Source organism: Rhinatrema bivittatum, chromosome 3, assembly GCF_901001135.1.
Source record: "Rhinatrema bivittatum chromosome 3, aRhiBiv1.1, whole genome shotgun sequence".
Taxonomy (NCBI): Eukaryota; Metazoa; Chordata; class Amphibia; order Gymnophiona; family Rhinatrematidae; genus Rhinatrema; species Rhinatrema bivittatum.
In genome coordinates this window covers 276,118,004-276,131,091 of record NC_042617.1, presented here as the reverse complement: position 1 = coordinate 276,131,091, position 13,088 = coordinate 276,118,004, and the positions used below count along the sequence as shown (strand labels likewise).

The 13,088-nt window shown below is 48.2% G+C and overlaps 1 protein-coding gene across 1 annotated transcript in view; it reads right to left on the bottom strand.

Annotated features, from left to right (window-relative positions):
- Window positions 1-13,088, bottom strand: part of ANKRD52 (ankyrin repeat domain 52) — a 184,237-nt gene that overhangs the window by 130,685 nt on the left and 40,464 nt on the right. Inside the window, exons 7-9 of the mRNA XM_029594706.1 lie at window positions 9,132-9,274; window positions 8,755-8,967; window positions 8,449-8,527 (exon numbers count right to left, since the gene is read on the bottom strand). Coding sequence (XP_029450566.1) covers window positions 8,449-8,527; window positions 8,755-8,967; window positions 9,132-9,274 — 435 coding nt within the window. The remainder of the gene's footprint in view (window positions 1-8,448; window positions 8,528-8,754; window positions 8,968-9,131; window positions 9,275-13,088) is intronic.

Below are 13,088 nucleotides of genomic sequence, written 5' to 3'. Positions count from 1 at the left end.
AGCCATTGCAGAGAAGCCCCAGTACGTTCCTGCAAGGGTATCACAACATTGGCGAATAGATGGGTCAGCATAGAGTAACACTCTGGCCCTACTAACGCCTGTTTCCATCTACTCCAAACTCGCATGGTAGTACGCAGAGCAAATGGTAATGTAATGTGATTGCCCCAGGTAGATTGGGGTTGCCACGGAAGGGCATCCACAGGAATATGACCCAGAAGGACTTGCTCCAACTTAACCCACTGCGGTATTTCAGCACTAGAGTGAAGGGCAACCAGCGCCCGCAGTTGTGCAGCGTTATAGTACCATGCTAGATTGGGCACCTGTAGACCACCCCGAGCTCTAGTCTGATATAGGGCAGCCCTAGCTATCCTGGGGGGCCGACGCCGCCATATGAAGTGTCCTAGAATCTGTTGCCATTTGCGAAGGAGCATATCAGGGAGATAGATAGGAATTGTGGTAAAAAAATACAGAAAGCGGGGCAACACATTCATCTTGATAATGGCTATTCTACCTAACCAGGAATGTGAGTGAGCTAACCATTTATCCAGGTCCTTCTGTATTTTGGCCAATAAAGGGCGATAGTTCAAGTCGTATAGGGAGTCATTATGCTTCCCCAGGTGAACCCCCAAATATTTAAGAGAGGTCTCGGCCCATTTAAAAGGGAACTTCTTTTGGAGAGCCAAGGCAGACTCAGCAGGCAGAGTCAGATTAAGGATTTCGGACTTTTCAAAATTAATTTTCATACCAGACCTGGACGTGAACTCATCCAATTCTTTCATAACCCCCTGCAACGATTGCTCAGGTTCAGCCAGAGTAAACATGACATCGTCTGCAAATAACGATATTTTAAAATTATCTTTACCTTTGGCAATGCCACAGATAGCCGTGTTGCCTCGTATTCGTCTGGCAAAAGGTTCTAAAAAAATAGCAAATAAAAGGGGAGAAAGGGGGCACCCCTGCCTAGTCCCACGCTGGATTGAAAACTGGGGGCCGTAGGTCCCATTAACCTTTACCCTGGCCGCTGGGTTAGCATACATTTTACGAACCCTTGTTTAAGTAAAGGAAGCATGGTGCCCAGGGATACCATCCTGAAACGTTCCTTGCGAAGAAATGTATTTAAGGCACGGAGATCCAGAATAGGCCGGAGGCTGCCGGTCTTTTTTGAAATTAGGAAATATCTGGAGTAGAACCCTTTTCCCTGCTGATTCGGTAGAACTGGTTCCACGGCTCTGACCCAAGTTTCCCTGTGTGGTCATCCCAGCTCCAGGATGGAATGGGTGGGAAGGCGGGAGATTTTTTGAAAAATGTAGATGGTAACCGAGGGTTACGATGGACAGTACCCACTGGTCTGTGGTGACTGGATGCCAATTTGTTGCAAAGTGGCACAGGCGGCCCCACACTGGAATATGGCTGCTGCTCTCTGGAAAAGAGTCAAAATCTAGACGCGGGGCCAGCTTGTGGAGCTGGCTGTGGTCTAGATGTTCTAGTTTGGCGCGTATGTCCCCTGAGGTGCCCCAGCCAGTCGTGCACGCGACACAGGAGGGTAATATCTGTGTGGCCTATAGAATTGTTTCTTGGGTTCTCTACGCGTGGCTCTGCGGGCTACGGAGGGAATATCTGGGCAGACAGTTGACAACTGGCGCAGGGTCTCATGATGGTCCTTTAACTGGGCCACTGCGTCCTGAATCTTATCCCCAAACAGGTTGTCTCCAGTACAGGGTAGATCTGCCAGTTTGTCCTGCACTTCTGGGCGTAGGTCTGAGGCCTTAAGCCAGGCCCAGTGTCTAGCACTGATGCCCGCTGCCGAGGCTCTGGATGCCATTTCAAAAGAATCGTAGGCAGCTCTAACTTCATGTTTACCTGCTTCCATTCCTTTTTGTAGGATGGAGGACAAGGTTTCTTGTTGTTGCTGTGGTAATGTCTCCCCAATCTCCTGGACTTGTTTCCAGAGATTTCTATTATATTGGGTCATGTATAGTTGATATGCTGCAATTCGCGATATCAACATGGACCCTTGGAAAATTCTTCGTCCCAACGCATCCAATGCTTTCTGTTCCTTACTGGGAGGAGCAGAGGAATGTGGATACGATTGCTTAGCCTTTTTCTGAGCTGATTCCACAACTACAGAGTGGTGGGGCAGCTGACTCTTTTGAAAACCTGGGGCTTGTTGAACCAGGAAGGTAGTGTCTGTCTTTTTATTGACTGGGGGTACCGTACCTGGATGTTCCCACAGGCGGTGCACATGAGGTCCAAAAGAACTTCATGTACCGGTATTGCCATTAATTCTTTTGGAGCATCTACAAATTGTAAGACCTCCAACATTTTATGGCTAGCATCTTCCTCCGTGACCAATGTAAAAGGTAGAGTCTGAGACATCTGTTTCACAAAACTGGCAAAGGAGAGGTCTTCTGGAGGAGATCTTCACCTTTCCTCCGGTGGTGAAGGCTCTGAGAGCAAATCCTCGGATGTCCATGATGAATTGTCTGAGGATGTATTGTCCCATGGATTATAGGGACTTTCTCCTTCTCCCGGTGGAGGAAGCATGCCAAAGCCGAGAGGGGCGGGATGGAATCGGTGCCGGCATCAATAGAATCAGGGTAGATGAGGTGCGCTTGGGTACCGGTAGCTCCGATGGCCCTGGTATGAGCTCCGGCATCGACAGTTCCCGTGGAAGGATGTGGCCGGGAATCGATCGTTCCTCCTCCGAGGAACCTGTTACTGGAATCGGGACCTGCGGAGGCCTCGATGGATGACTCGATGCCAGCGTGTCCGGTAGCAGAGGAGTTGATAAGGCACCGATGAGCGTATCAAGGCGCTCGAGGAGCGGTGCCATGATCGAGGAAGCCGGTTCTGGGGCCGGTACCGGCAGCGTCTGGAAGCCTCGTAAGGCTTTCAGCACTGCCTCTTGGATCATGCGGTCCAATTCCTCTCGGGAAGCCGGCATGGCGATCGGGGTAGGAGGCAGGCTAGGCATTTCTGGAGGCTCGGTGCCCGGCACCGGTGGGGGGAACGCCTAGGGGTGCCGGGTCCAGAGGAGTATGGGGGCTCCTCTCCCCGGGCCCTCTTCGCAGGCGGCTCGATGAAATTCGATGCCGCTGCGGTATCTGTGCCGGCACTGGTCGGGGATACCCATTGGTGCCGGTGTTTCCCCTCTGTGCTCAGTCCGGTCTTTCCCCGGCACCAGGAATGATGACACCGATGTCCTCGATGGAGTCTGTGACGGACAGTTACCCTGTCCACAGTGCTCCTGGCGAATCGTCTCAGAGGTCGATGGACCCCTCCATGGTCAGTGGCGCTTGAACTGGCGTCGATGGAGCAGTATGTTTTGAAGCAAACAACTTCTCCATTTTGCCCAGGTGAGCGAGACTGCCTTTGGGGGTCTTTTGGGCACAACTAGGGCATCGACGAACGTCGTGCAAAGGGCCTAAGCACAAAACACAGACTTCATTCGGGTCCGTTATGAACATGGTCCTCGACACTAGGGGCATTTCCTAAACCCGGTCGCCATGTTAAAATTTGGCGGGCACACGGTTGGTGACAGGCACCGAAGCAGTAAGCCGCTGCAAACTGACCACAATTACCAGAAAAAACACTTACTGAGCATCTGAGGGAACAGAGCGCGATGGGGGACCCTGATGAGGGATTTTTTAAGAAGATAAACTTCAAATAGTTCCGTGAGGAAAGTTGTGAGATATTTCTCATAGAGCTCCTAAACCGAGAGACAACTGCTGCACGGAATAAGAGAGACTGAAGGGGGACCCCTGGCGGCTGTAGGGTTAGTGGCATGCTGGGCATGCTCAGTGTGCCACTCAAAGTTCTAGAAACTTTGACAAAAGTGTTCCGCGACAGGGCTCCAACTGATGATGTCATCCATATGTGAGGACTACCATCCTGCTTGTCCTGGGAGAAAGGAAATTATCAGGTAGGAAGTAATTTCACCTTCTTCTTTATCCAGGCAGGCCAGTCCACACAAGTGGGATGTACCAAAGCTACTTCCTTTTACAGTGGGAGGCTGCCTGTACTCCTGACAACACATGTCTTCCCAAACCCTAACATTCAAATAATAATGTTTAGAGAAGGTATGCAAAGAAGACCATGTCGCCACTCTGCAGATCTCAGACAGAGACAGCAATGGAGAAATTACTTACCTGATAATTTCGTTTTCCTTAGTGTAGACAGATGGACTCAGGACCAATAGGTATTGTGCTCTTCTGCTAGCAGATGGGAGACTGTCAGATTTCAAAGCTGACGTCACTCTACATATACCCATGCAGGGAGCTTAGCTCTTCAGTATTCTCCTTGAAAAGCCATTGTGGATATATGTTTGCTTACTGAACTTGATTAACCTCGAACTGGTTCAACTGATTTTTATTTATTTATTTATTTTAACTGGAGACCGCCAGTGCACTCAATCTGTCAATGCCGACATCAGACAATTGTGGGTGTCTTGAACTAGAGGTAGGCCATGGCTTACCAGTATTAGTTTAGTGTCTAGGTTTGTTATCCAAGGTTATCGTTTTTCTGGGGCAGCCATGGGTGGGATGCAGAGTCCATCTGCCTACACTAAGGAAAACGAAATTATCAGGTAAGCAATTTCTCCATTTCCTAGCGTGCAGCCTGATGGACTCAGGACCAATGGGATGTACAAAAGCTACTCCCGCACAGGGTGGAAGGCTGCCCGTGGCCCACTTAGTACTGCCCTTGCAAAGGCTGTGTCCTCCCTGGCCTGAACATCCAGGGAGAACCTGGAGAAGGTGTGTAGGGAGGACCACGTTGCTGCCCGACAGATCTCGGCGGGCGACAGCAGCTTAGTTTCTGTCCAGGAGATAGCCTGGGCCCTCGTAGAATGAGCCTTAAGCTGTAGAGGTAATGCTTTCCTGCCTCTATGTAGGCTGCCTTGATTACTTCTTTGATCCAGCGGGCTATGCTCGCCCACGATGCCACTTCCCCTTGTTTCTTCCCACTGTGAAGAATGAACATGTGATCAATTTTGCGGAAAGGTTCAGATCTTTTCAAGTATCGGACTAGGATTCTGCCTACATTTAGATGGCGAAGGAGGCGTGAGTCTTCCAAGTCCTTGTGCTCCTTTAGAGATGGTAGCGATATGGTTTGGTTCACGTGGAACTGGAAAACCACTTTCGGTAGGAAGGATGGGACAATACACAGCTGTATGGTGCCTGGTGCGAACCTAAGGAACAGTTCCCTGCAGGATAGTGCCTGAAGTTCGTAGATGCACCGAGCTGAACATATTACTACCAAGAATGCAGTCTAAGGTCAGGAGATGTAGGGACAGACCACGTGTCGGTCTGAAGGAATCCCCTGCTAGGAAGTCTAATATTAGATTGAGGTTCCATAGAGGCACCGGCCACTTTAGAGGTGGTCGGAGTTGTTTAACCCCTTTTAGGAAGCGGGACACATCTGGATGAGTTGATAGTCTGGTACCATCCACTTCGACTCTGAAGCGTGCCAGTGCTGCAACTTGGACCTTGAGGAAGTTGAGACAACCCTTTCCTTCATGCTGTTCTGCAGGAATTCCAGGATTGTGGGAATCTTGGCTGTCTGCGGGTTGATACTGTGCTCTTCAAACCAGGCTTCGAATACTCTCCAGATTTGTATGTAAGACAGGGATGTGGAGAACTTGCGTGCTCAGAGCAGGGTGTCAATCACAGACTTCGAGTAACCGCGCTTCTTCAGGCTAGTCCTCTCAAGGGCCATACACCGTAAGAGAGAATAGAGACCGATCTTCGTGGAAGATTGGTCCCTGCTGGAGAAGGCCCCTGTGTGGAGGTAGACGTAGAGGGTTCCCCGCAAGTAGTCTTCACATGTCTGTGTACCATGGCTGTCTTGTGATGCTCTATCTTGCAGATGATCCTGCCCAGTAGTGGCCAGGTTGGGAAGGCGTACAGGAGATCTTCCTCTGCCAATTCTGGATGAGAGCGTTGATTCCCCGGGATTGTGGTTCTCATCTGTGGCTGAAGAACCTGGGAACTTGGGCATTGAGACGGGTTGCCAGTAGATCCATGACTGGGAGACCCCAGCGATTTACTATCAGCTAGAAGGCAGTGTTGGACAGTGACCATTCCCCTGGGTCTAGGCTCTCTCTGCTCTGCTGAGGTAGTCCACTGAGACATCGTCTTTTCCCACGATGTGGGAGGCTGAGATCCCTTGCAGGTTTATTTCCGCCCACACCATGAGGAGGTCTATCTCCAGAGACATCTGCTGGCTCTTGGTTCCTCCCTGGCGACTGACTCGCACCGGAGTCTGTGGCTGAACTGCAGACATGCTAGTCTGACTGCTCGAGCTTCAGGCGGTTTATGTTCCATTCCGCATCTGCTAGAAAAGCAGCCCCAAGCTCCAAGGAAGGGGCACTGCTGTCTGGCCTCTTGGGGGCTTCCTGGATTGATCGCAAACCCGTATGCACCACAATGCAACAATAAGTGGCAATATGCAAATTCATGACCATAGCCTCATAGGCTTGCTTCAGGATAGCCTCTGATCCCGAGCATTCTTCAGGGCAGCTCCTCCTTCCACCAGAATGTTGGCTCTTTTAGACACTAAGCACATCAGTGCATCAACTTTGGAAAAGCAAAATTGCTCCTTCGCTAGAGGGTAGATGCCTGCTAAGGACCAACCTCCCTAAAAATAAGACTCTGACGCTCCCCATTCCAAATCAATTAGCTCTTGCACAGTTTCATAAAGGAAGAAAAAACAAGTCACTTTCAGCAAACTGGCATAATAGGAACCTTCTTCCAAGGGTTAGATGCATTCGTCTCTTCCTCTTCCAGTCCAGTGCCTGCAAGGACAGAGTTATCAATTCAAACAACTCATCCCGATGGAAAAGCCGTAGCATAGTGCAGCAAGCTTCTGCCTCTGGAGGAATCTCAACTTCTTCCAAATCCAGCTCCTCCATACCAGTAGCATAAGGATGAAACTTTTCCAAGGAGTCCTCAGATTTCATGTTCCTCCTCGTCTTCCTTGCCTCTCCTTCGATTCTTATACTGGGTCAGAGAGGAAGGGGTTGGAGAGGGGCATGTCTGACTGCGTGAGGAGGACAGCATCGGTGGGGGATTCCCCTTCGACCCTGACTGTGATACCTTCTGCCCCCCTACAAAAAAATCTGAAGGCCTTTAAAAAAGTCCCACCCACAAAAGGGCAGATACACAAGCCTGGCACCCAGAGGCGCAGGTAAGGCTACCTCTGAACCAACCCCCAGGAACTCCAAAAGGTCTGGGGAAAGTGGAGGACGGCTAAGCTCATCTCCTCCCAGGGGAGCTCAGGAGATTCCTCCCCTCCCCACCCTATGGAAGACTTCCTCCAAAGAGTTCTCTGATTGGGACCCCCACTGGAGCAAAATCCTTCGGGCTATTTCCCCCCTTGCCAAGACACATCTGCTGCAAAAGCTCAAAGATTGACTTGGTTGAATGGCCTGCATACGACAGGCCGCAGAGGATGGGAGTCATTTCCCGCATTGACTTCCTGGCATCTTGTTGCCTGCAGTACGCACAGTCCAGCCTGCAACACGGTTGTTCCTCCAGCAGCCTAAAGTACCGTCACTCTCACAAACACTGTGCAAGTCAACTGCCTGAGCCCCTAATGCCAGCAAAACCCGTCGCCGGCACAGAAGGCCCTTCTTCTTGCTGCCACTACCAATGCGACTGACACAGCTGTGCAAATCATAGCTCTCCCACTTTATTTTTTTTTTTTAAACTACTGGCCTGTGAAATAAGGTATTGCTTTTGAAACAAAAAAAATCCCCTGGACATCATTGGAGCCCAGCCATGGAAGGGGACATCCAAGAGAACCCCAATGAAGGGAGGTAATAGAGGGATAGAGCAAGTGCTGAGCCCAAGGCTTCCTTACCCTCGATGGTGTGAAGCCATGCTGCCAGAAGGAGAGGGCTAAGGGTTTTCACTTCTGTTTTTCCTCGCAATCTGCCGCTAGGGCAGGAATCTCTCCTGGCTTGCCCTTGCTAACCTGACAGGCATAAGTGCACGGGCAGGTATGCATATTCACCATCTGCTGGAGACAGAGAATACCGCAGGCTGATGTAAGTGCAAGGCTACATGAATGCAACATCAGCGAGTCAGCTGGTCTCAGTCTCCACCTGCTGGTTGGCGTGAATAACCCACTTGTGTGGCTTGGCCTGCCTGGATGAAGAGGAAAACTAGTTTCATTTGTTGAACCCTCTAGAACTGAAGATTACATTTCTGCTCAGTACCATCATAACAGGGGACAATGTTAGTGACTGCCATAGGTAGGCTATCTTAGAACAGTTCTTCCTATCTTTAGGGGATCTTAGATATGTGATTCTATTTGCACTTCAAAATACAGCACTAGAAATGCCAAAAAGCTATGAGAAAGGAGGTAGGAAAGCATGTGATAATAAAGCTTGTGACAAACTGGGTGGGGGGGTATGAAAAAGGTCTCTCAAGTGGTAGCACTTCTTACCATTCTGTATGAGAATTTGGGAACGTGTAAACCTCCCATGGATTGCAGCCATATGCAATGGGCTCTTCCCTTCTTTACTCTGTAAGACAAAAGAAATGGGGTCCTCAAAGGGGCAGCATATTTGCCCTACTCCCAGTCAGATGCCAGTGCCTGGCATGTCCTCATTGCGCGAGATGCACAGTGAGACATATAGCTGTGGCAAGGGAAGAGAATACCATTAGGGTAGAGAAAGGGTTATTTACTCATTTACGTGGACAAACAGATTTATGGGAGTAGTCTGCATCTGCTCATGATCCCAGAACACACCTGGAAATTGACATCAGCTCCGTTGTTCACCAGCAGTTCTAGGCACAGAGCCCCATTGGTGGAGACAGCTGCAAAGTGCAGAGGGGTGAAGCCCTTCTCGTTGGGTTGATTGACATTGGCACCATAGTTGACAAGCTCATTAGCCACAGCATCCTGACCCATGTAACAGGCAATGTGCAGTGCAGTGTTCCCAAAGCAATTTGGCTCATCGATCTAAAGCAAAGGATTAAAAAGAGGACAGGGTCAAAGAGATTCCTAGAATGAGGGACAGAACTCATCACCAGCAATACCCTGTGCTGTCCTGCCAGAAGAACATTGCCCATGCACTGCTACATACCAGCTGCTGCAGTGAGACTGTATGCCCAGCAGCTCCTCACCTCAACTCCTAGCCTCAGCAGGTGCTTCACAATGTCAATTTGCCCACTGGCTGCAGCTGAGTGGAGTGGAGTGTAACCCCTCTTATCCTTAGACAAGGCATCTGCCCCACGGGCCAATAGCAGCTTCAGGATCTCCAAGTGCCCTGTGAGGCAGGAGAAGAAAAATTAAACATTAGACAGAAAACATGCCAAGAGCATAAGAATTCCATTCTCCTTCTCCAATGTTCTGGATTCAGCTTACACATACTGGGATTTCCCCAGGGGCTCTCCTGCATGCCCACAGGATTACCTGGGAGCCTATCACCACACATGCCTGCATGGTCACTGGCCAGGTCAAAGGTGGGATTAACCCAAGGGGCTCACCTGCACACCCACAGGGACTTTACCTTGGGAGTATATCCACCACACACACACACACACACACACACACACACACACTATGAGTCAGTACACTGCAGTTCCAAATATTTAGTAGCAAGTTTATTTGAATAATAAGATGATAAAATAGAGAATAAAGCAAGATTATTTATTTATTATCTTTTCTATACCATCACTAGGTTATATACCATCGCAACGGTTTACATGTAGGCACATAAATTAAATGTAGGTGAATGCATACTATAGTACATTCTAACAGGTGCCACCAAAGGTTCAGTTACAATATATCGTTAAAGACAATCAATAGTTCAGTGAAGTAGGTCATGACCAGGTGTACCTATAAGGTACTGTTCACGGGTAAAATTCATATTCATAGTGTTTACAATTATATTTATTGTGATATAGAGTTCATAGACTATTTTAATGCACATTCTTAGAATAGTGCTGTGTGTTGGTGCTCTTCTGCCTCTGCCTGTATATTTTCTATTCTCCAGTCTCTTTATAAAATGCTTGTTTAAAAAGCCATGTTTTTAAACTTTTCTTAAAGGTTTTGAGATCTCTTTGTAATCTGTTCTCTAGAGGCATTGTGTTCCAAAGTGTGGGGCCTGCTAAAGATAAGGCCCTTTCTCTCACGTGGGTTAGTCTTGCTGTCTTTACTGAAGGAATGGTTAAGAGTGCTTTATTTGCTGATCGAAGGTTTCTGTGTGGGACATGTACTCGTAATGCTGTGTTTAGCCAGTCCAATTTTTCATCATGTATTAGTTTATGTATGGTACACATAGGGCTTTGTATTTAATTCTGTGTTCAATAGGTGGCCAATGTAATTCCGCCAGGGTTCCAGTTATATGGTCCCTCCTCCTTTTTCCGGTTAGTATTCTAGCTGCTGTGTTTTGAAGTATTTGAAGTGGCCTTAATGTTGTATTCAGGAGTCCTAGTACAAGGGCATTACAGTAGTCCATGCTGGAGAAAACTAGTGCCTGAAGTACTGTTCTGAAATCAGCTAGTTTTAGTAATGGTTTTAGTTTTCTGAGTATCATGAGTTTTGTATAGCCTTCTTTTACTTTTATGTGCTGTTTTAGATTGATTTCAGGGTCCATTATTATTCCAAGGTTTCGTACTTTTTCAGCTAGTTCAATTTTCTGGTTGTCTTTGAGGATTATACAAAGAGTTGCTTGCAGATGATAATTACTAAAGAGAACATATATATAAAAATCTATAGCAAATCTTACATTCCTGATTATGTCAAAAACAAGGACCCAAGAAATCCATCTGCTCTGCCATTTCCAGAAGTCTGCATGGACTGATTTCTACTTTTAGATTAAAAACTAGCAACTGTGTGAGACCGGAATTTTCATCTGCTCAAGGCAGGCTCAAAAGTTCGACTTCCTTAGCCTATGTGCGGGTGTGGCAAGTGTTTGAGGCTTGGTGTGAGGATCAAGGTGTTCTTCCTCGTTCAGTTAAGATCCTGCTCATTTTGGAATTTTTGCAGGATAGGTTAAATAAAGGGTTGGCCCTTAATTCCTTGAAGGTACAGGTTGCAGCTCTTGCCTGTTTCAGGGGCCAGATGAACGGTGAAACCTTATCGTCTCATCCTGATGTGGCCCATTTCTTGAAGGGAGTAAAGCATCTTTGTCCTCCCTTGCAGTTAGTTACTGGTTCCCTTGTGGAGTCTTAAGCTGGTGTTTGGATTTCTTAGTGGGCCCTACGTTTTCACAACTGCTTAGCCTTTCCTTGCTGTTATTGACCTTGAAAACAGTGTTTCTGGTGGTATGTTCTGCACATCAAATTTCCGAGCTGCAGGCCTTGTCTTGCTGGGAGCTGTTCCTTCGGATGACTTCAGGAGCAATACAGCTGCGTACTGTTCCCTCTTGCTTACCTAAAGTGGTCTCAGATTTTTACTTAAATCAGTCCATTTCCTTGCTGTCATTGGATAAGGAAAGAGATGTGTCCTTTGGATGTCAAGAGACATGACGTGCAGTATCTGGAGGTTTCTAAAACCCGAGTACCTGTAGATAAGACCACACTGTTGGGCATATAGTGTTCACCAAAAGACGGACCTGCAACATTAACTTCTGAATCCAAACTTCTGGCAGGAAAACTTTGTCCTGCCTCGTGTCAAACTTAACACCCAGATACTCCAACGACTAAAGATGGCTGAAGTCTGCTCTTGGCTAGGATCACCACCCAACCAAGCTACTGCAACAAGAAGATCACCTTGCGGGTCATCAGGCGACTCTCTTCCAGAGACTTGACTCGAAATAGTCAGTCGTCTAAATACAGACATACTAGGGGTTACATCCTTTTTTTCAATTCTGCTGCCACCACCACCACCACCATAACCTTGGAATAAGTTCTAGGAACAATGGCTAGAGCAAAAGGCAGCACCCAAAAATGATAATGGTGCCCCATCAGCGCAAAATGCAGAAAACATTGGTTCTCCAATTGGATGGTAATATGGAGGTAGGCCTCGGACAGATCCAGGGAGGTCAGAAATTCCCATGACTGCACAGCCATTATCACTGAGCACAAGGTTTCCATGCGAAAGTGAGTCACCCACAAATAACGGTCAACTCTTTTGAGATCCAGGAAGGGGGCGTAAGGAGCCCTCCTTCTTGGGCACAACAAAATAAATGGAGTATCACCCCATATTTCTTGAGATGTAGACACTGAAATCACAGACTTCAGACCGAGGAGCCTTGACAGCATAGATTCCACAGCCTGCTTCTTCTGCAAGGAGACACTATAAAAATGTCCTGAGGAGCTCTGCGAAATTCCAGCACATATCCTTCTCGTATCACCTCCAGGACCTATTGATCCAATGTGATCTCAACCCCCCTCTGACAGAAGAGAGGCTTGCCTATTTCTCTTGTTCCTGAGGGTAGGTCAGCAAACCTTCATTGGGAGGATCTGCTACCCGAGCCTCGCTTGGGCTGTCTGGGACAAAAAGGACTGAGACCTGCCAAAAGGCCCTCTGAAAGGTCAGCCCTCTGTAGGGACGAAGCCTCTTGGAACCCCTGAGACAAACCCTCATACCAAAAGGGGCGCTGCAATTGCTTCTTATCCTGCGCACCCGAGGAACTGGGGATTCGCCCCAATTACTGGCCAATTTATTCTACTTGCTCCCAAATAAGAGTGAGCCTTTAAAAGGCAATTTCGTAAGATTAGCTTTGGAGGTCGCGCTGGCCAATCAATTTCACAGCCATGATTGATGCCTGGCTGCTATTACCGAAGCCACGCCTCTAGCCAAGGTACCGTCCAAATCGCAGCCCACATCTGCTAAAAAGGTGGCGGCGGGTTCCATAACTGCTCTGGAATTTACTCCAGAATCATCAACCTCCTGATTGAGAAGCAGAAAAGAGCAAACCACCAGGGCACAACAGAAAGTTATCTGCAATGTCAAATGCTTGCTAAAAGATGGCCTCAATCCTCCTATCATGCACTTTCAAGGCCACTCCTCCCTTCACGGGGATAATTGTCCGCTTAGAGATGGCACAGACAAGCGCATCCACTTTCGGAAAACGCAGATGTTTTCTCACCACTGAATCCAGGGGGTACAGGTCTTCCAACATCCGGCTCCCT